This window comes from Perissodus microlepis, chromosome 6 (genome assembly GCF_051167445.1).
Source record: "Perissodus microlepis isolate ML-2025 ecotype Zambia chromosome 6, ASM5116744v1, whole genome shotgun sequence".
NCBI lineage: Eukaryota > Metazoa > Chordata > Actinopteri > Cichliformes > Cichlidae > Perissodus > Perissodus microlepis.
In genome coordinates this window covers 148252-170867 of record NC_140466.1, presented here as the reverse complement: position 1 = coordinate 170867, position 22616 = coordinate 148252, and the positions used below count along the sequence as shown (strand labels likewise).

The 22616-nt window shown below is 49.1% G+C and overlaps 1 protein-coding gene across 3 annotated transcripts in view; it reads left to right on the top strand.

Annotated features, from left to right (window-relative positions):
• sos1 (son of sevenless homolog 1 (Drosophila)) overlaps positions 1-22083 on the top strand; it is a 35084-nt gene extending 13001 nt beyond the window's left edge. For 2 of the 3 annotated variants that reach the window (XM_084930115.1, XM_084930113.1), the window contains exons 10-23: positions 4234-4895; positions 5177-5258; positions 6506-6622; positions 6764-6867; positions 7047-7269; positions 7350-7469; positions 7562-7724; positions 7841-7958; positions 8086-8258; positions 8953-9069; positions 9156-9438; positions 13066-13110; positions 20763-20884; positions 21261-22083. In XM_084930115.1, the coding sequence (XP_084786241.1) occupies positions 4234-4895; positions 5177-5258; positions 6506-6622; positions 6764-6867; positions 7047-7269; positions 7350-7469; positions 7562-7724; positions 7841-7958; positions 8086-8258; positions 8953-9069; positions 9156-9438; positions 13066-13110; positions 20763-20884; positions 21261-21839 (2908 nt within the window). In that variant the 3' untranslated portion in view covers positions 21840-22083. The remainder of the gene's footprint in view (positions 1-4233; positions 4896-5176; positions 5259-6505; positions 6623-6763; positions 6868-7046; positions 7270-7349; positions 7470-7561; positions 7725-7840; positions 7959-8085; positions 8259-8952; positions 9070-9155; positions 9439-13065; positions 13111-20762; positions 20885-21260) is intronic. The other variant, XM_084930114.1, reaches the window with a different exon arrangement.
• Positions 22084-22616: the final 533 nt, after the last annotated feature.

Here is a 22616-nt window from a genome sequence, read left to right as displayed (position 1 = left end):
CTCGGTGCTCAGGTGAGGCGCTCATTACTCCGTGACAAATGAAACCGACACAAGTTTTTTTTAATGCACTGCTTTTGTTAAACTTCTTATTAAAGCTGAAAGTCACAGCTGGATGGATCCTTGCACAAATCATGCAGATAAGGCTGGTAATGAATGACCAAAGGCAGGTGGATGGAGGCAGGTGGATGGCGTGGGGTAGAGAGGGTGACGCAGGGTAGAGATGCACAAAAGCCAATAATGAAGGTCGGTGCCGGCCGATGGGTTCAGAGTTATACTGATGGTCACTGGTAGGGGCAGATAAATATCAGTAGGTAAACGCCTGGTGTTGGAGGCAGGCCCTGGGTGAGGGAAGTAAATGTGGTCGAGGTGCTGGTGCAGCCCGGTGCAGCCCGGTGAAGCCCCGCCTCCACATACCTCGGGGGCTTAAGTTATAATGTGATTAGTGAGCAGCTCGCAGGAACAACAGGCTCAGCGAATAAAGCAGCAGTCCGTCCGCTCTCAGGTCGTCCAATCGATCAGACCTGCAGGGCCGTCAATGCGTCTGATCAGCGCTGCTTCCTCACGCCTGCAGGGTTCACACCCTGATGACATCACATTGGTGTTTTTCACACGTTGATCAGAACCCAGTACTGCCATTGATAATACACGTGCTCATTAATGAGGATGTCTCTGTCGCAGCGTGGCGGTTTGTCCCAGCTGAGGTCCGAGTCGGCCTGCTGTGACCTCACTTCCTGTTGTCGCTGCAGCTTTGCTGGTTTGTACAAAGCCTGACCTCCTCAGCCAATCGGCACTCACCCTGACGTCACACGCGCGTCTAGAAACCCAATGATGAGTGAGCAGCTCTGTTAGCAGTGAACTAACTTCCAATAATTTAGCGATCTGTAGCTGATCAAAAATGTTGATCACGTATGTCTGTGTGACGCACAGGAAGAAAGCAGCAGCTGACAGGAAGTGAAACGTGTAACTCTGACCTCAGCTCATAACGTCAAGAGCTGCTATACAGCTGCTGCTTTTATTGTGAAAGTCCCGTGATTTCCTTAAATGTGTTTCTCACTGAAATCACACAGAGACCCGCCCCCTCTGGCTCCCCAGGGCTTGCAAAATTTCAAAATCCCTGGTAGCCCTTCGGGCAGGGACTCTTCAGTTTTCGGTAGCCCAAAATAAATTTAAGTAGCCCGAATAAAAAAGAGAGGAATTTTTTGATTGATGTTTTGTTTCCGTTACAATATTATACATTAAAGTATAATATTGTAACGGAAACAAAACATTAATCAAAAAATTGTTGAAAGAAATTACAACATTGTATTAAATTACAATCATCAACTCAAATACTTGGTTCTAATTGAACAGAAATTTCTATGAACTTGTAAGAACTGTGTAGGACATGAATCAGTCTGTGTCAGATCCTGAATCTGAAATTTCCACTGAAGTCACGGGTAAGAGGCAAGTGGAACCAAGATCGAGGCCGTTTGCTTTTTGGAGTTTGCAAAGACTGCGAAATTTTGCCAGTGGTAGTTCACTCTTTGCAACATAGTAGCTGTTCTAAACAGATTTTCAGGTTTATTTTTAGTATGTTATTTGCAATTGGTGTTTGTTCTGGGAAAGATATTGCAGACTGAGCAATAATGCATTTCTTGCATTTCTCATGGGTTCTAATGGGGGCCTTTCTTAAAATTACTGGTCCCAGTAACAAAGGCGCTTGTCGACTCAGAAATCGAGGGAAAACACACCCGGCAGAACATTATGTTATTTACACGGGTGCACATAAGTGGTCCGCATGTGCGCATTCGCTGTCAAAATAAAAGACGCGCACCAGATAAGAAGTTGCAGCGCGCGTTTGCGTCCATATAAAAGGCAGTGTTTTTGTCCGCTAGAGTGGGATTTTCACGGCACATTCTGCACCACATCTCTGTGCGTTCATCATTTGTTTGAAGCCAGCTCACCTCCTGCAAACACTTTTCCGAGAATACGTGCTTCTCTTGTGGTTTGGACTCCTTCTGACATTTCTTTGGAGGTGGAGGAAAACCAAAGTAATTGCTTAAAGGAGCTTCTTCGACATCTTTAAGAGTTCTAAACAAATGTCTGTCCTCCTCCTGAAAATCTTATGTACGCAAACACGCGTTGCAACTTCTTATCTTGTGCACGTTTTTTATTTTGACAGCGAATGCGCACCTGCGGACCACTTATGTGCAGCCCTGGTTATTTAGCTCGTCATGTTGCAGCCACAGAAATTCTTTTGTCCATGAAACCATAAAGCTGCACTTTCTTTTTGCCTTATAGTCTGATTTGTCATAACTTTTCCGTTTTGTGGTAAGCTTTTCTTTGGCTGTCACTTCTTCACCCTGACCTGTCGTATTTGGCTCAGCAGAACTAAAATATATATCCTGCTGCTTTTACACACACACTCACATAACGCTCAGCGATTCTCTGCGCGATCAACCTCTCACATGTTTAAGCTGCGGGAGATTCCACTTGTCATGTTTGCATAGTAAGCTGGAACGAGAGAACAGCTCTTTTACTCAGTGTGATTGTTTTTAATGTACTCTTAATTTGATCTGTTATTGTATATTTTACACATGTTTGTATGGGATATTGTATTTGTTTTAAATGTTATATACCTATGTGGTATGTGACTTTTGTTGCCATGATGCCAGGTCTCTCTTGGAAATGAGATTTTTAATCTCAATGAGATTTTTTACCTGGATAAATAAAGGATTAATAAATAAAAAAGATAACGATTGATAAGACGATGTCAGAGGAATTGACTATGTGCACGAGACAATGCTAACTTCCTGGTTTGAGACCGGATGTGGGGTTGTACATTTCCGGTAGCTTTACTTTGCAGTCAATCGCTACTGCGAAGATACACTCCAAAACCATGTCCAAAACTCGAAAACGGAAAGATCGCGTTAAGTTACAAAGAGCAGGAGGTGGGAACACTCACCGCTGTTGTGTCATAAAAAATCTAATGATCAATTTTGACGTTTAAAGAGTTTAGATCGATCAGTTGTTTACATCACTCAACACAAGCAGAACTGCATCACTGCAGCAGAAGACACATCGTCCGCATTCAGAAGCACATCTCTGTATAGTGACTGGTCTTATGATTTAAACAGGCAAATGTTCAGCATTCAAACTACAGGTGAAGAATAGTCAAACCAGATGTTTCCCCGTTATGTCGAGATCATCTAGTCAAGTACACACCTACACAGCATGTTAACAAACCGTGAAAAAAGCCACACAAAAAATGAATGATGTGACTTACCTTCAAAATTACAGCGGTCCCTCGCTATAACGCGGTTCACCTTTCACCTCGCTGTTTCGCGGATTTTTTTAGTGCAAGTTTGCATGCTTTTTTTTACGTCACATTGTGTCCTGCGTCCTGATCGCTGCAGACGATCTCCTCCGTGACGTCTCTCCTGTACAGTACAGAATCGCTGCATCGATGCTAGCAGTGTGACTCTGAAGTGCAGTGCTGTATGTCCACGATGTCCACGAAACGTTTTGCACCGTCAAAAAATAAAATTGGCTACTTGATTTCACCTATCGCTGGTTATTTTTAGAACGTAACACCCGCGATAAACGAGGGACAGCTGAGAAATATAACATTTGAATCCCTTTTCTCTTTTGCTCTGAGGCGCAGGGGAAAAATATCGACAAGTCGATGAACATCATTTACAGATATATTGGGTAAATGCCCGAGACATCTATAGAAATGTAAATCGCTGCTTGATTCATTCATTTGCTTAACTTGTTTTGGACCGTAAACAGGGCGCGAATAGGACACCGGAAACAAAGCTCCCCACAGGAGTTTCCGCACCGGAAGTAGCATATGCTAACGTGCACATAGTCTATTGGTGTGCAAATTATCATCACTCACCAATCAGTGCTGTCGCTCTCTATACACAGTTCGCGCGATTGCAAAGTGAAAGCAAAAAAACAAGCGCAAATTCAAACGCGATTTCAACATGTCACATATTGACAGTGGCTCACCGATGCCAATGACATAATTACCCAGCTACATTTCCGAAAGAATGCAAAAGCATTGACATATATTTTTCCTTCCTATGACAGCCCGACGGGCAGGGCAGAGATAGATTTGGTAGCCCGACTGGAAAAATCGCTAGCCCGACGTCCCGGGGCTAGCGATTTTGCGAGCCCTGCTCTCTCCATCCTCCTCACTAACTCTTCTTCTTCTTCTACATATTCTCGCTCCTGTGTGGCGGCGTGCAGCGAGTCGGCGTGCCGTTTCTACTGCCACCAGATGAAGGGTAAGCACCTCGCCATCAAGAAGATGAACGAGATCCAAAAGAACATCGACGGCTGGGAGGGAAAGGACATCGGCCAGTGCTGCAATGAGTTCATCATGGAGGGTACCTTGACCCGCGTCGGCGCCAAACACGAACGCCACATCTTCCTGTTCGACGGCCTGATGATCTGCTGCAAGTCTAATCATGGCCCGCCGCGGCTGCCTGGTGCCAGTTCTACCGCGGAGTACCGCCTCAAAGAAAAGTTCTTCATGCGCAAAGTTCAGATCAACGACAAAGATGACAAGGAGGGCGAGTACCGCCACGCCTTCGAGATCATCCTGAAAGACGGCAACAGTGTGGTGTTCGCCGCCAAGTCTGCAGAGGAGAAGAACGGCTGGATGGCGGCGCTGATCTCGCTGCAGTACCGCAGCACGCTGGAGCGCATGCTGGACACCGCCATGCTGCAGGAGGAGAAGGAGGAGCAGATGAGACTCCCGGGCGCCGAGGTGTACCGCTTCGCCGAGCCCGACTCCGAGGAGAACGTTGTGTTCGAGGAGAACGTCCAGTCCAAGTCCGGCATTCCCATCATCAAGGCGGGGACTGTCCTGAAGCTGATCGAGAGACTCACCTTCCACATGTACGCAGGTGAGGCGTGATGTCACACAGGTGAGATGTCGTACTGCTGCTGTTTTAGCTTCTTGACCTGTAGCTTGAGTTTCAACGTGGCAGCGAGGTGAGACTTGGGGGCGATGTGGGCACCGACTGTGCCGGTGTCCTGCAGGTTTTAGACTCCAGAGGCCTGCTAATGAACTAATCGTGTGATTCAGGTGTGTCGACCCAGGGTGAGATCTAAAAGCTGCAGGACACCGGCCCTCGAGGCTGATTGATCTGATCCCTCACTGATCAGCTCGTGTTTTTTCCTTCAGATCCAAACTTCGTCCGGACTTTTCTGACCACCTACAGATCATTCTGCAAACCTCGGGAGCTGCTGGACCTGCTCATAGAGAGGTGAGCTTACCTGCCAGGCACAGTGACCAATCAGAACGCCTGCTCTCACACAGCGGTTTCATTAAAACCCCGTCGTCTCGTGTGTTATTGGGTTTATCATTTAAACAAATAGAACCATATATACAGCAGACTGGCTCATGTTTACACCTCAGCTTGTCTCTGGTTGCCTAGCAACACATATTGTTTACACGCAATTTCATATGAGTCTGGAGAACCAATCGGAGCGCATTGAAGGAGCTCGGACAGAAAAGCGTCTGGACTTGTTTAAGTTCCTTGAAGATGTTTCATCCTAGAAGCGTCTTCAGTTCTGAGACCAGATGGTGGAGTCCCACATTTAAGCCCTATGGGAGTGTCCCCCAAGAGGGTCCTGGACCCCCTATTGATCATCTGCCTGATCAGCATCTATGTCCACTGTGTACGACCATCTTTGAACAGAGGGCGGGGCTTACCACACCAACTGTCTGCCATCTATAATCCAGTCTGAGATCCTTCCCAGATGCCTTAACGCCCACTCACTTCCTGGGCCATCTGACCTCAGTAAGTCACATGATAGGGTGGGGCTAGGTTTCACAGCGGGTTCACCTGATACCACCTCACAGGGGTTGGGGGTCTACGATGACCTGGATCCTCGTGTGATTAGGGGAGGTTCAATAGGGGGTCCAGGACCCTCTTGGGAGACACTCCCAGAGGGCTTAAATCTGGGATTCCACCTTCTGGTTTCAGAACTGAAGAAGCTTCTGGGATGAAACATCTTCAAGGAACTTAAAGAAGTCCAGATGACATTATCCTTGGGATACAAGAATATACACCTAAGTGTGTTCCTGCAGTCACAATAACTTACCGTATTGTAACGAGTTGTAGATATTTACTTTGTGCCATAATTATTCTGTAAGCGCTTTTGTTTTTAAAATGTAATAATTAAATTAAATCTTAAAAAAAACCCCAAAGAAGTCCAGATGCTCTTCTTTCTGAGCTGCCTAGACGACGATGACCTGGAGGACTGAGAACCTTCACAGACAATCGGAGCAAATAAAGTGTGAGGAGCAGGGCAGAGGAGGAGGAGCAGAGGTCTTCTGTTAATGGTTCCAGTTTTCTCCATTTTGGGAATGGAAACCATCTTCCAATGGGCTGAAATTTGACGATATTCCTGCCCCCTTGTAGACTGTGGGGAGGTCGCAGCAGAAGCACACCTGTGGATCTCAACAGGTGTGCTTCTGCTCTCAGCTCTGTGATGTTGATGTTTTCAGGTTTGAGATCCCGGAGCCAAAGCCGGCGGACGCCAATCAGACGGAGGGAGGAGAACAGCCACCCAGCGCTGAACTCAAACGCTTCCGGAAAGAGTTTGTCCAACCTGTTCAGCTCAGGTAGGAAGCGCTTCTGCTACAAGAGACACCTGCTCACACCCGTTCTCTGAGTTTTGTTTACACTCTGCTCGAGTTTGGAATAAATCGGAAACGATGTGACTTTAATTTAGTAATGTCGTCGTCCTCCTCGTCCTCCTGCAGAGTGTTGAATGTTTGTCGCCATTGGGTCGAACATCACTTCTATGATTTTGAGAGAGACCCTCTCCTTCTGAGCGAGATGGAGGACTTCATTGCTTCAGTCAAAGGTACATACAGGTGTTCAGAAAGGTGCAGCACAGACGATAATGATTTTTCAAAAATCCGAGTTTTAAAAAGGTCAGCTATTCTTTTCTTACAAGATAAAATTGAATATGAAGACACAAGAGCTTGTAGTCAGTGCAAATGTGTAACAGCTGTAGCAAGGAAATTATGTCATATGTCGCAGGTAAGGCGATGAAGAAGTGGGTGGAGTCAATCACCAAGATCATCCAGAGGAAGAAGCAGGTCCAGGTGAGCGTGCCCAGTCACAGCATCACCTTCCAGAATTCCCCTCCTCCCATCGAATGGCACATCTGCAAACCCGGAGACACTGAGCACTTCGACCTTATGACCCTGCACCCCATCGAAATCGCCCGCCAGCTCACCCTGCTCGAGTCCGACTTTTACAGGTAACATGCCGCCCTGCGCCTGTCTTGCACCAGTCTGGCACCTGTCCCACTGTTATCTAACCACCGACCTCCACCTGCAGGGCGGTGCAACCGTCTGAGCTGGTCGGCAGCGTCTGGACCAAAGAGGACAAAGAGATCCACTCGCCCAACCTGTTACGGATGATCCGACACACCACCAACCTCACCCTGTGGTTTGAAAAGTAAGCCTTACTTTGGCATGGGCGGGGTCTAGTGTGCGGTAACTAAACTCCACAAGTACGTCAGGCTGATGTCAGCTGTACTTTCTCTGCAGGTGTATCGTAGAGACGGAGAACCTGGAGGAACGCGTCGCTGTCTTTTCCCGGATCATCGAAATCCTGCAGGTGTTTCAGGAGCTCAACAACTTCAATGGCGTCCTAGAGGTCGTCAGCGCCATGAACTCTGCACCCGTGTACAGACTGGATCACACCTTTGAGGTAATAATGACCACGAACGTCACTGACATCAGAAGGATCTGAGTTTAATCTGCTGACAGAGAATGTGAGCGTCATCGTGTGTTTGAAGAAGAAGAAATGTCGGTTTATGGTTGCAGCAAATTCCGAGTCGTCAGAGAAAAATCCTGGAGGACGCTCATGAGCTCAGCGAGGACCACTACAAGAAGTACCTGGCTAAACTGCGCTCCATCAACCCCCCCTGCGTCCCCTTCTTTGGTATGATTTCCCTCGGGATTAGTAGTATTATCAGTCAATCAATTTATCAATGATTCAATTCTCACCGATCTCTAATGGATAACTATGCAGCTCGAAGGTCAAATAACTGCATGTGTGTGTGTGACAGGAATCTACCTGACCAACATCCTGAAAACGGAGGAGGGAAACCCCGACTTCCTGCACAGACACGGCAAAGATCTGATCAACTTCAGCAAGAGACGGAAAGTGGCCGAGATCACCGGAGAGATCCAGCAGTACCAGAACCAGCCGTACTGTCTGCGGGTGGAGGGTGACATCAGAGTGAGGACACACCCCCTCACCTTCTGTTCACACACACACACACACACACACTTTGGCAACAGTGGGAAGGAAAAACTCCCTTTTAACAGGAAGAAACCTCCAGCAGAACCAGGCTCAGGGAGGGGCGGGGCCATCTGCTGTGATTGGTTGGGGTGAGAGAAGGAAGACAGGATAAAGACATGCTGTGGATGCAGAGAGGTCTAGTAACACATAGTGAGTGAGAAAGGTGACTGGAAAGGAAAAACTCAATGCATCATGGGAATCCCCAGCAGCCTACGCCTGTTGCAGCATAACTAAGGGAGGAATCAGGGTCACCTGGTCCAGCCCTAACTATATGCTTTAGCAAACAGGAAAGTTTGAAGCCTAATCTTGAAAGTAGAGATAGTGTCTGTCTCCTGAATCCAAACTGGAAGCTGGTTCCACAGAAGAGGGGCCTGAAAACTGAAGGCTCTGCCTCCCATTCTACTTTTAAATACTCTAGGAACAACAAGTAGGCCTGCAGAGCGAGAGCGAAGTGCTCTAATAGGGTGATATGGTACTACAAGGTCATTAAGATAAGATGGGGCCTGATTATTTAAGACCTTGTATGTGAGAATTCTGGATTTAACAGGAAGCCAATGAAGTGCGGTTGGAGCAGCGGTTGGAGCGTGGTATTTTGTTGTTGACGTGTATTTGTTTTGTCTTTGTGGAGCAGAAGTTCTTTGAGAACCTGAACCCAATGGGCGACCTGTCGGAGAAGGACTTCAGTGATTATCTCTTCCACAAGTCTCTGGAGATCGAACCTCGCCAGCTCCGATCGGCTCCTCGATTTGTAAGTACAAGCGTGGCGGCACCTTGTCATGTTACGTGTTGCATTGCGTGTGACGTGTATGACACTAATCAGCTCACCTGCTGCAGGCGAAGAAGTACACCTATCCTCTGAAGTCTCCGGGGATCCGACCCACTTCGGCCCGACCGGGCACCATGAGACATCCGACGCCGCTCCAGAACGAGCCCAGGAAGATCAGCTACAGCCGCATCCCGGACAGCGAGTCCGAGGGGACGCCGGCCTCTGCCCCCAACTCTCCCCGTACCCCCCTGACCCCGCCCCCTGCCTCCGCCGCCTCCGCTGCCTCCAGCTCCACAGATGTGGGCAGCGTGTTCGACTCGCCGCAAGGACCCAGCAGCCCATTCCACTCCAGTAAGACCCGCCCACTCACACTGACACTGAGCCTGCCCACTGATATTATTGAACGCACATGTGTCCACCCAACCCTATTGGCTGTCTTTGGGTTGGAACTGTGGCTTCCTGTTTGCTGTCCACCTGTGAGGCCCTAACAGGTCACGGCAGCAGCAGGACCAATCAGACACAAAGTAAGCCTCTTAGTCTGAACGAGGCGGCGACAACCTGCGCCCCGCCCTCGTGCTGCGCTTCAGGACGTTCTCCGCGCGTCTCCTTATGCTCGCCTCTACTATTGCGCCTCCTTTCCTCGTGCTCCTCCCCACCATCTCGCCTCCTCTCCTTGCACTCGCCTCCAGCATCTCGCTTCCTCTCCTCGCACTCGCCTCTACCATCGCGCCTCCTCTCCTCGTGCTCCTCCCCACCATCTCGCCTCCTCTCCTCGCGCTCTTCTCTACTATTGCGCCTCCTTTCCTCGTGCTCCTCCCCACCATCGCGCCTCCTCTCCTCGCGCTCTTCTCTACTATTGCCCCTCCTTTCCTCACGCTCCTCCCCACCATCTCGCCTCCTCTCCTCGCGCTCGCCTCTACTATCGTACCTCCTTTCCTCGCACTCGCCTCCAGCATCTCGCTTCCTCTCCTCGCACTCGCCTCTACCATCGCGCCTCCTCTCCTCGTGCTCCTCCCCACCATCTCGCCTCCACCATCGCGCTCTCCTCTACTATCGTACCTCCTCTCCTCGCTCTTGCCTCCACCATCGCGCCTCCTCTCCTTGTGCTCCTCTCCACCATCGCGCCTCCTTTCCTTGCACTCGCCTCCACCATCGCGCCTCCTTTCCTCGCGCTCACCTCCAGCATCGCGCCTCCTCTCCTTGTGCTCACCTCCACCATCGCGCCTCCTTTCCTCGCACTCGCCTCCAGCATCGCGCCTCCTCTCCTCGCGCTCACCTCCAGCATCGCGCCTCCTCTCCTCGTGCTCCTCCCCACCATCTCGCCTCCATGATCGCGCTCTCCTCTACTATCGTACCTCCTCTCCTCGCTCTCGCCTCCACCATCGCGCCTCCTTTCCTCGCACTCGCCTACAGCATCGCGCCTCCTCTCCTCGCGCTCACCTCCAGCATTGTGCCTCCTCTCCTCGTGCTCCTCCCGACCATCTCGCCTCCTCTCCTTGCACTCGCCTCCAGCATCTCGCTTCCTCTCCTCGCACTCGCCTCTACCATCGCGCCTCCTCTCCTCGTGCTCCTCCCCACCATCTCGCCTCCACCATCGCGCTCTCCTCTACTATCGTACCTCCTCTCCTCGCTCTCGCCTCCAGCATCGCGCCTCCTTTCCTCGCGCTCACCTCCAGCATCGCGCCTCCTCTCCTTGTGCTCACCTCCACCATCGCGCCTCCTTTCCTCGCACTCGCCTCCAGCATCGCGCCTCCTCTCCTCGCGCTCACCTCCAGCATCGCGCCTCCTCTCCTCGTGCTCCTCCCCACCATCTCGCCTCCATGATCGCGCTCTCCTCTACTATCGTACCTCCTCTCCTCGCTCTCGCCTCCACCATCGCGCCTCCTCTCCTCGCACTCGCCTCCAGCATCGCGCCTCCTCTCCTTGTGCTCCTCTCCACCATCGCGCCTCCTTTCCTCGCACTCGCCTCCACCATCGCGCCTCCTTTCCTCGCGCTCACCTCCAGCATCGCGCCTCCTCTCCTTGTGCTCCTCTCCACCATCGCGCCTCCTTTCCTCGCACTCGCCTCCACCATCGCGCCTCCTTTCCTCGCACTCGCCTCCACCATCGCGCCTCCTTTCCTCGCACTCGCCTCCACCATCGCGCCTCCTTTCCTCGCGCTCACCTCCAGCATCGCGCCTCCTTTCCTCGCACTCGCCTCCACCATCGCGCCTCCTCTCCTTGTGCTCCTCTCCACCATCGCGCCTCCTTTCCTCGCGCTCCTCTCCACCATCGCGCCTCCTTTCCTCGCACTCGCCTCCACCATCGCGCCTCCTTTCCTCGCACTCGCCTCCACCATCGCGCCTCCTTTCCTCGCGCTCACCTCCACCATCGCGCCTCCTTTCCTCGCACTCGCCTCCACCATCGCGCCTCCTCTCCTTGTGCTCACCTCCACCATCGCGCCTCCTTTCCTCGCACTCGCCTCCAGCATCGCGCCTCCTCTCCTCGCGCTCACCTCCAGCATCGCGCCTCCTCTCCTCGTGCTCCTCCCCACCATCTCGCCTCCATGATCGCGCTCTCCTCTACTATCGTACCTCCTCTCCTCGCTCTCGCCTCCACCATCGCGCCTCCTTTCCTCGCGCTCACCTCCAGCATCGCGCATCCTCTCCTTGTGCTCCTCTCCACCATCGCGCCTCCTTTCCTCGCACTCGCCTCCAGCATCGCGCCTCCTCTCCTCGCGCTCACCTCCAGCATCGCGCCTCCTCTCCTCGTGCTCCTCCCCACCATCTCGCCTCCTCTCCTCGCGCTCGCCTCTACCATCGCACCTCCTTTCCTCGCACTCTCCTCTACTATCGTACCTCCTTTCCTCGCACTCGCCTCCAGCATCGCGCCTCCTCTCCTCGCGCTCACCTCCAGCATTGTGCCTCCTCTCCTCGTGCTCCTCCCGACCATCTCGCCTCCTCTCCTTGCACTCGCCTCCAGCATCTCGCTTCCTCTCCTCGCACTCGCCTCTACCATCGCGCCTCCTCTCCTCGTGCTCCTCCCCACCATCTCGCCTCCACCATCGCGCTCTCCTCTACTATCGTACCTCCTCTCCTCGCTCTCGCCTCCACCATCGCGCCTCCTCTCCTTGCACTTGCCTCCAGCATCGCGCCTCCTTTCCTCGCGCTCACCTCCAGCATCGCGCCTCCTCTCCTTGTGCTCACCTCCACCATCGCGCCTCCTTTCCTCGCACTCGCCTCCAGCATCGCGCCTCCTCTCCTCGCGCTCACCTCCAGCATCGCGCCTCCTCTCCTCGTGCTCCTCCCCACCATCTCGCCTCCATGATCGCGCTCTCCTCTACTATCGTACCTCCTCTCCTCGCTCTCGCCTCCACCATCGCGCCTCCTTTCCTCGCACTCGCCTCCAGCATCGCGCCTCCTCTCCTCGCGCTCACCTCCAGCATCGCGCCTCCTCTCCTCGCGCTCACCTCCAGCATCGCGCCTCCTCTCCTCGTGCTCCTCCCCACCATCTCGCCTCCATGATCGCGCTCTCCTCTACTATCGTACCTCCTCTCCTCGCACTCGCCTCCAGCATCGCGCCTCCTCTCCTCGCGCTCACCTCCACCATCGCGCCTCCTCTCCTCGCGCTCACCTCCAGCATCGCGCCTCCTCTCCTCGCGCTCACCTCCAGCATCGCGCCTCCTCTCCTCGTGCTCCTCCCCACCATCTCGCCTCCATGATCGCGCTCTCCTCTACTATCGTACCTCCTCTCCTCGCTCTCGCCTCCACCATCGCGCCTCCTTTCCTCGCACTCGCCTCCAGCATCGCGCCTCCTCTCCTCGTGCTCACCTCCAGCATCGCGCCTCCTCTCCTCGTGCTCCTCCCCACCATCTCGCTCTCCTCTACTATCGTACCTCCTCTCCTCGCCTCCAGCATCGCGCCTCCTCTCTGCAGGATGATGTCACCACTCCTCTTCCTCCTCTCCCTTCCTCACAGTGTTTCTCCTCTTCACCTGCAGCCTGCGACAGCATCTTTGCTGTGGTGTCTCTGCCGCACGGCCCACGTTAGTATGACCTTCCTGACTCTCCGTACGCCTGCTCCACAGCTCACCTGCGCCCCACACATCACACCTGTCTGTCTCTCACCTGTCTCAGTGTGTTTCAGGTTTCTGTTGCATTGTTATTGATTGCTCATTGGTATAGAGGATATTGATTAGACTTCCTGTTGTGTCTCACCTGTGCATGATGTCACACCCATTGTATTAGTTTGTCTCCATAGATACCATCAGCTGGCAGCTGTGTTACTGTTTCTGCACCGGCCGAGATGAAAGAAGGCGTCAGGGAATCTAAAAAAAAAAGTTCAGTGAGTTCTGATCCGGCGGCTCGCTCGGACTCTGGCGTCTCTTGGTTCGGGCAGCAGTTGTAGTTTGATGCGTTGGCAGGCTGATGTTGGGCTGCGTAAACTGGGAATGTTCCTTATCCCCATCACCCTTGGGGAAGGAGGGTGCTCTAAGGTGGGGGAGGTAGCGCAGGTCATCTACTAATCCAAGGTTGGTGGTCCGATCCCTGGCTGCTCCAGGCTGCGTGCCAATTATCCTTCCAAGATACTAAGTTGCTCTCTGACGCATCCATCGGAGTGTGAATGCCAGAAAAAAGTGAAAGAGGCGTGCTGTAAAAAGACTGGAGTCCATTTTCCATCTGGATACAGTTGGACTCCAGCTTCTCGTGGTTCAGGCAGCACACGATGGCCGAGGTCTTGGCAGGCTGCTCTCAGGCTGCGTAAACTGGTTTTGGGGACGAGCGTGAGATGTACCGGCTCACCTGAGTTCACTTCCACTCGTCCCTTCCTGGTTCTGTACCTGTTCGCGGGAACAGGACTTGTCTTTGAGTACCTGACATGCTTGGATGAGTGCCCTGTCTGCTGTTCTTCCATGCACACAGTCACAGTGAATCCTGAAGGGAAGGTTGGAAAGTTCCTCGATCAGCTGAGGGTAACATGGCAGGCAGGCCTGGGACATTCGTCTGCCACCTCCACAGCATCCTGAGTAGGGCTGGGTATCGTCACTGATTTCTAGAATCGATTTGATTTTATTTGAATCTGTGAAGTTTTGCCTCACACAGTCAGAAATATCATAATTCTGATCATTTATCAGTACATATCCATATTTTTATATCTATAAAAAGAAAGCTGACACTTCATCAGAGGTGTGAGCATCACAGCAGATGCCCTTGGTTCAAAGTAACTGAGGATAAAACACAGAAAAACATGAAGCAGAAATGAGCTTCTGGGGTCAGCTTCAGAGGTCCTCCACATTGAAAGGAGTCAGTTTAGGTGGTTCATGCGACCAGGATACCTGTCCTAGGTGAGGTTTCAGTCCCCAGGTAAACCCTGGAGAGATGACTGGTCAGTGTCTGTTTAGACCGCTGCACTGGACGGATGATCTTACTTTTATTTTGGTTTTTTAAGAAATTCTAACTTTTGAATAAAGTACAGGGCTCTAGACTAACTTGTTGCCGTGGTTACACTGGTTACACTAACTTGTTTTCTTATGTGCACCAGCACAAAAGTTAGGTGCGCCCAAGTTTTTCAACCGCATCACTTAACCCCGCCTTTTTACATGTTCCAACTGCTGTCCATACAGACAATATTGATTTGTAAATGATTAACTATCAATCTTGTCAACACAAAGTTCTTTATTTGGAGCACATTTCTGCAAGAAGGATAAGTTCCTGAAAAGGTGCTTGTGCTTAAAGTGCTTTGCCTACAGTATTGCTAAAGAGTGCCAATGTTAAACTTCATCATCATGTCGGCCTCCTGACGACCTGTTTGCTACTGAAAGGCAGTGAGGAGACACTGGGCGTTTATCGCAGCTTATGTGTTCTCTGGATACACTGTGCTTTTTCAGCGTTTCACTTTGAAATTTATTAGAAGCAGTCACAAATGCAGTATTGCCGGCCACGGTCTCTCCACACTCGCAACAGTAAATGCAGTGCATCATGTTATCAGCTTCACTGAATCTTAGCCAGGGAAACTGGTCAAGCCACTCTTTTCCAAAAGTATACACGTTCGTCCTTTTACTCTCAGTGGGATCTGGCTCGGAGTCCATCGTATGTGGCTCATTATCTGATTATCTGGTGTTAGACATAAGCTGAGCAATCCATGGCTCTGTGTCAGAGCACTGGCTATGAGTTTCAGACGGATCAGGCCTTAATGAAAACACTATCAATCGTTCTTTTCATCTTTTTTTATTACCCACAGCTACATCCACCTCTGTCGGGCCTAGGCTGCTCACTAAGGTTGGGTATCGCTGATTTCTATAATCCATTCGATTCTGATTCACAAGGTCCCGATTCGATTCAATTCAGTTTTTCCTCAGTCAGAAATATTATAATTCTGATCATTTATCAGTACTGTGTGAGCATCACAGCAAATGCCTTTGTGTCAAAGTAACTGAGAATAAAACAGAAAAACATTATGGAGATTTTCCTGGCCTGGATTTTTATAGCAGAGAACCTTAAAATATCTGCAGTGGATTAAAAACTGAAGAAAACCATGAATCAACATGAAGTGAAGTGGAGTCAAGTTATAGAGGTTTTATTAGACAGCGTTTTGCAATTTGGTATCATTTTAATTTTAATTTTCTTTGGTATTAAACAACAGAAATGAGGCTTTGTTCAATTCAGTTCAATTCAATTTTATTTACACAGCACCAAATCACAACAGCAGTCGCCTCAAGGCGCTTTATATTGTACAGTAGAGCCTACAATAATAGATACAACCCAACAATCATATGACCCCCCTATGAGCAGCACTTTGGCGACAGTGGGAAGGAAAAACTCCCTTTTAACTCTCCTGTTATGTTGGTTTCCAGGAACACCAATTATGCTCCTGGGTTAATTTGACCCAGGGCAAATTTACTCATCCAAAAGTGTCAGAAACACTGGCATTGATTATTTTGCAATTTTCTTTTATAATTTTGATTTTTTTTCGTTTTCTGTAGTCATGCAGATGACATGTGAAATCTCTTCTGTTCTGGGTCAATTTGACCTGCAACATAACAGGAGGGTTAACAGGAAGAAACCTCCGGCAGAACCAGGCTCAGGGAGGGGCGGGGCCATCTGCTGTTGGGGTGAGAGAAGGAAGACAGGATAAAGACATGCTGTGGATGCAGAGAGGTCTATTAACACATAGTGAGTGAAGAAGAAACACCCAGTGCATCATGGGAATCCCCCGGCAGCCTACGTCTATTGCAGCATAACTAAGGGAGGATCCAGGGTCACCTGGTCCAGCCCTAACTATATGCTTTAGCAAAAAGGAAAGTTTGAAGCCTAATCTTGAAAGTAGAGATAGTGTCTGTCTCCTGAATCCAAACTGGAAGCTGGTTCCACAGAAGAGGGGCCTGAAAACTGAAGGCTCTGCCTCCCATTCTACTTTTAAATACTCTAGGAACAACAAGTAGGCCTGCAGTGTGAGAGCGAAGTGCTCTAATAGGGTGATATGGTACTACAAGGTCATTAAGATAAGATGGGGCCTGATTATTTAAGACCTTGTATGTGAGGAGCAGGATTTTGAATTCTGGATTTAACAGGAAGCCAAAACAGGAGAAATATGCTCTCTCTTTCTAGTCCCTGTCAGGACTCTTGCTGCAGCATTTTGGATTAGCTGAAGGCTTTTCAGGGAGTTTTTAGGACTTCCTGATAATAATGAATTACAGTCGTCCAGCCTGGAAGTAATAAATGCATGAGCTAGTTTTTCAGCGTCACTCTGAGACAGGATATTTCTAACTTTAGAGATGTTGCACAAATGGAAGAAAGCAGTCTTACATATTTGTTTAATATGTGCGTTGAAGGACATGTCCTGGTCAAAAATGACTCCAAGGTTCCTCACAGTGTTACTGGAGGCCAAGGTAATGCCATCCAGAGTAAGAATCTGCTTAGATACCATATTTCTAAGATTGTCAGGGCCGAGTACAATAACCTCAGTTTGATCTGAATTAAGAAGCAGAAAGTCAGCAGGAAGCATGTATAATGTACACAGAATTGGTCCTAGCACTGAACCCTGTGGAACTCCATAATTAACCTCAGTGTGTGAAGAGGACTCTCCATTTACATGCACAAATTGGAGTCTATTAGATAGATATGATACAAACCACTGCAGTGCAGTACCTGTAATACCTACAGCATGTTCTAATCGCTCTAATAGGATATTATGGTCAACAGTATCGAACGCTGCACTGAGGTCTAGCAGGACAAGCACAGAGATGAGTCCACTGTCAGAGGCCGTAAGAAGATCATTTGTAACCTTCACTAAAGCTGTTTCTGTGCTGTGATGAGCTCTGAAACCTGACTGAAACTCTTCAAATAAACCATTCCTCTGCAGATGATCTGTTAGCTGTTTGACAACTACTCTTTCAAGGATGTTTGATATGAAAGGAAGGTTGGAGATTGGCCTATAATTAGCTAAGACTGCTGGGTCTAGAGATGCTTTTTGAGTAAAGGTTTAACTACAGCCAGCTTGAAGGCCTGTGGTACATAGCCGACCATTAGAGATAGGTTGATCATATTTAAGATCGAAGCATTAATTAATGGCAGGACTTCTTTGAGCAGTTTTGTAGGAATGGGGTCTAAAAGACACGTTGATGGTTTGGAGGAAGTAATTATTGAAGTTAACTCAGAAAGATCAATTGGAGAAAAAGAGTCTAACTTAACATCAATGGTACTAAGAGTAGCTGTAGATAATATTACATCTGTGGGATGATTACTGGTAATTTTTCCTCTAATGATTAAAATGTTATTTGTGAAGAAGTTCATGAAGTCATTACTAGTTAACGTTAAAGGGATGGTTGGCTCAACAGAGCTCTGACTGTTTGTCAGTCTGGCTACAGAGCTGAAGAGAAACCTGGGGTTGTTCTTATTTTCTTCAATCAGTGATGAATAGTAAGATGTTCTGGCTTTGCGGAGGCCTTTCTTATAAAGCAACAAACTATTTCTCCAGGCTAAATGATGATCTTCTAATTTTGTGACACGCCATTTCCTCTCCAGCTTACGAGTCATCTGCTTTAGGGTACGTGTTTGAGAATTATACCACGGAGTCAGGTACTTCTGATTAGAGACCTTAGTTTTCACTGGAGCTACAGTATCCAGAGTCGTACGTAGTGAGGAGGTGAAATTATTAACAAGATAATCGACCTCTGTTGGAGTAGCGTTCAGATAGCTGCTCTGCTCTGTGTTGGTACAGGGCATTGAAGATGATAACAGTGGGTGGATTATATTCTTAAACTTAGTTACAGCGCTTTCAGAAAGACGTCTACTTTGATAAAATCTACTCTCCACCGCTGTGTAATCAATTATTGTAAATGTAAATGTCATCAGGAAATGATCAGACAGGAGAGGGTTTTCAGGAAACACTGTTAAATGTTCAGTTTCTATGCCATATGTTAACACAAGATCTAGAGTGTGATTAAAGTGGTGGGTGGGTTCTTTTACATTTGGAGAGAAGCCAATTGAGTCTAATAACAGATTAAATGCCATGTTGAGGCTGTCATTTTTAGCATCTACATGGATGTTAAAATCACCCACAATAATTATTTTATCTGAGCTCAGAACTGAATCAGATATAAAGTCTGAGAAATCAGACAGAAACTCTGTGTAAGGCCCAGGTGGATGATAGATGATAACAAGTAAGACTGGTTTCTGAGTTTCACAGCTGGGGTGGACGAGGTTAAGCATCAGGCTTTCAAATGAATTAAAAGTCTGTCTGGGTCTTTGGTTGATTAATAGGCTGGTGTGAAAAATTGCTGCCACACCGCCCCCTCGGCCTGTGCTTCGAGGTTTCTGGTAGTTAGAATGACTCGGGGGTGTTGATTCATTTAAACTAACATAATCATCCTGCTGCAACCAGGTTTCTGTAAGGCAGAGTAAATCGATTTGTTGATCAATTATTAAGTCATGTACTAACAGAGACTTGGAGGAGAGAGACCTAATATTTAATAATCCACATTTCACTGTTTTACTCTTTGGTTCAGATGTGGATACTGTATTGTTCTTTCTTTGTGATTGTTTATGTTTAACTTGTTTGTTGCTGGTTTTTAGTTTGTTTTTTGTCTGTTTGGGAGCTGACACAGTCTCTATGGAGATGGGTTTTTGGGGGGTAGCAGGAGGAGAGAAGCTGCAGAGAGGCGTGTAAGACTGCAACTCTGCTTCCTGGTCCCAACTCTGGATAGTCATATTTTGGGGGGTTTAATAAATTTGTCCATATTTCTAGAAATGAGAGCTGCTCCATCCAAAGTGGGATGGATGCCGTCTCTCCTAACAAGACCAGGTTTCCTCCAGAAGGTTTGCCAATTATCTATGAAGCCCACATCGTTTCTGGGACACCACTCAGACAGCCAGCAGTTTAAGGAGAACATGCGGCTAAACATGTCACTCCTGGTCTGATTGGGGAGGGGACCAGAGAAAACTACAGAGTCCCACATTGTTTTGGCAAAGTTGCACACCGATTCAATATTGATTTTAGTGACCTGCGATTGGCGTAACCGGGTGTCATTACTGCCGACGTGAATTATGATTTTACTGAATTTATGTTTACCCTTAGCCAGCAGTTTTAAATTTCCTTCAATGTCGCCTGCTCTGGCCCCTGGAAGACGATTGACTATGGTTGCCGGTGTCTCTAGCTTCTCGTCTGAGAACAGAATCACCAATTACCAGAGTTTGACCCCCGGCGGGTGTGTCACCGAGTGGGGAAAAACGGTTAGACACATGAACGGGTTGGTGGTGTACCTGGGGCTTCTGTTTAGGACTATGCTTCCTCCTCACCGTCACCCAGCCGCCCTCTTTCCCCAGCTGCTTGGGGTCTGCCGGGGAACAGCTACTCTATCTTTGGCTGCACCAGCTACAGGGGCCTGGCTAGCTACGGGTGAATCAAGGGTGCGAACCCGAGTCTCCAATTCAGTAATCCTGGCCTCCAGAGCTGCAAATATGCTACATTTGTTACAAGTTTCACTACTGCTAAAGGAGGCCGAGTAACTAAACATCTGACACAATGAGCAGGAAAGTGCAGGAGGGACAGGTGAAGAGGCCATGCTGCTAGCGAGTCGGCTACGAGCTAAGCTAAGTTAGCAAAAAAGTAAAGACACAGTGAGTGAATACTTTGGCTATAAATTAGGTAGTGAGTACACAGAGTGTGCTTTGGATGAAGCACGTGAAGATTATACTATGAAAAAAGAATGTATCTAATTTTTAATTAAATTGCTAAGCAAATAAGCTACTCAGAAACACCACCGTGTTTGAGCAGGAACAGGAAGTGATACTCTACCGCAGAGCGAGCGAACACCAAGTGACAGCCTTTGTTGCCTACTCACCTCTCTCTATTGACCTACACTTTCAAACATACACACTAGGCCTACAGGAATATCTGGTTTACGGCCAATCAGAGAGGTCCCGCCCCTGACCATCTCTGAATGGTTTAAACCACGATATGTGGATAATGTGTGTCTGTTGTTAACCACATGGAGACTTTCAGAGTTGCTGAGACTTTTAATTTTTTTTTTTAGTCGCAGCATTGAGAAATTAGGTCGCATGTGCAACCAAGTTGGTCGCACTCTGGAGCCCTGAAGTACTTAAAGCGTGAAGTTAACAAGCAACAAACCAATCTGCTGCTGTATGGTTCTCCTGTTCGTTCTCCTGGTTCTAACAGTGTCTGTCTGGTAACTTTCAGGGTCCTCTTCGGTCTCCTCCATGGTGAGCTTCAGTCGGGCTTCTGAGGATGTTCCCGTTCCTCCTCCTGTTCCTCCCCGCAGACGACCGGAGTCGGCTCCTGCTGAGTCTTCCCCCTCCAAGGTACCCTCTTTGCTTTAGCCCGAGGAGCTTTTGGACTGCAAGAACTTTTCAGGGTTCCTTCTGTTCTTTGTGTATCACAGAGCAGCAACCACCAAATTCTTAGAACCTGTTTTTAGCTTCAAGCTGTTTATAGACCTGGAGGAGCGTTTCCTGTGGTTCTGTGGCTTTTCCAGCCCAGACATGTAGCCTCCACCTTGTTGTTGTGGGTGTAGTTGTTGCTGTGTCAACCTGTTGGCGTCCTGTTATGGTGTAAATGTAAACAAAGGTCTGTGGTGAGGGGAGGCGGGGCTGTTGTCTGACGCCGCCTTCTCAATTCAATCTTGATAAAGGTTCATTTGAATGTGACGTTTGACCCCTCCCCCTTTCTCCCTCACAGATGGTGTCAAAGCTGGACAGCCCCCCCGCCATTCCACCTCGTCAGCCCACCTGTAAGCTCCACCCCTCTCGTTACTCGTCACTGTCATCATCACCACCTGACAGCCCCCCCTCCCTGCCTCCGCGAGAGCCCCTCAGCTCCCCTCTACACCTCCTGCCCCCCCCTCAGGGTCGTCCCCGCTGTGACCTCCTGCCTCAGGCTTTCTTCCCCCCCAACATCTCTGGCCCAACCTCCATTTGCTCCACCCCCACCACATTGTCCTCCTCACCCCCTCTCCCTCTCCCTGCTCCTGTCACCCCCACCTCCAGGAAATTACCCCTGCCTTCTCCACCCCTCCCCCCACTCCCTCCCCTCACCTTGGATGGCCCCCCTGTGCCTCCACGTCACAGTGTTCCCAAACTCCCCCCGAAGACATACAAGAGGGATTCTGTTGGACACGCCCCCATGCTGGACACGCCCTCTGTGCGATTGGATAGCCTGGAGTTCCAGAGGGTTCAGGGACAGCTGATTGGACAGGCTGTGGAGGAGACGGAGTTAACACTACAGCTGATTGGATCAGAAGAAAGTAAAAATGTGTGATGGACCAATCAGGAAGCTCTGACTGCTTCGAACTGAGACTGACTGTAAAACAAAAATGTGCTCTTATTCTGAACATCTCTGAGCTCAGACCTCAGAGGGACGAGACCCTCAGGTACTGGCCTGGAGCCACACAGGTACTGCAGTGGTTCAGGTGGACCTGATGAAGATGATGGTGGTGATGTCATTATTAATGATGTAAACAAAAACAAGGGAATAAACATTTCTTTCACTGAGCTCGAAGAAACCTGGAATTCATCGGTCTTTATTTTACCTACTGAACTGTGGCTGTTTGTGGTGACAGCAGGAGGTCGAGGTTTTTGTAGGTGGGCTCCTCCACATCTACTGCCCCTGCAGCAGCGGGTGGTCTTTAAGTCTGACATCATTAGTTGTGTCTGGGTTCAAACTCTGCTTCAGGTCCAAAGTCAAACGAACACTGCAGCATCACTGAGAGTTAAAAACTGTCTAAATTATTTCATCTTTAATAAAGTGATCAGTGTTGCTGCTTTACCAGGTGTAACTATTAAGTTTAACATCCAGGCATCCATGAAAACAGAATTTATGAAATTTAACAGAGTTAGAAGTTAGCAGGAAGTTAGCTCGCTAGCTTCCATCTAAACATGATATAGCATGTTCTGACAGAGATTTCTGAAACAAATTCAATCGTACGGCTCTGCTATCACTTCCAACATAAATGAAGACAAAACTAAACAGCAGTGACGTTTGTAGGATTACTGAAGTTTGGCTAGCTGGTATATAATGATGTGCTACGTGATCGCT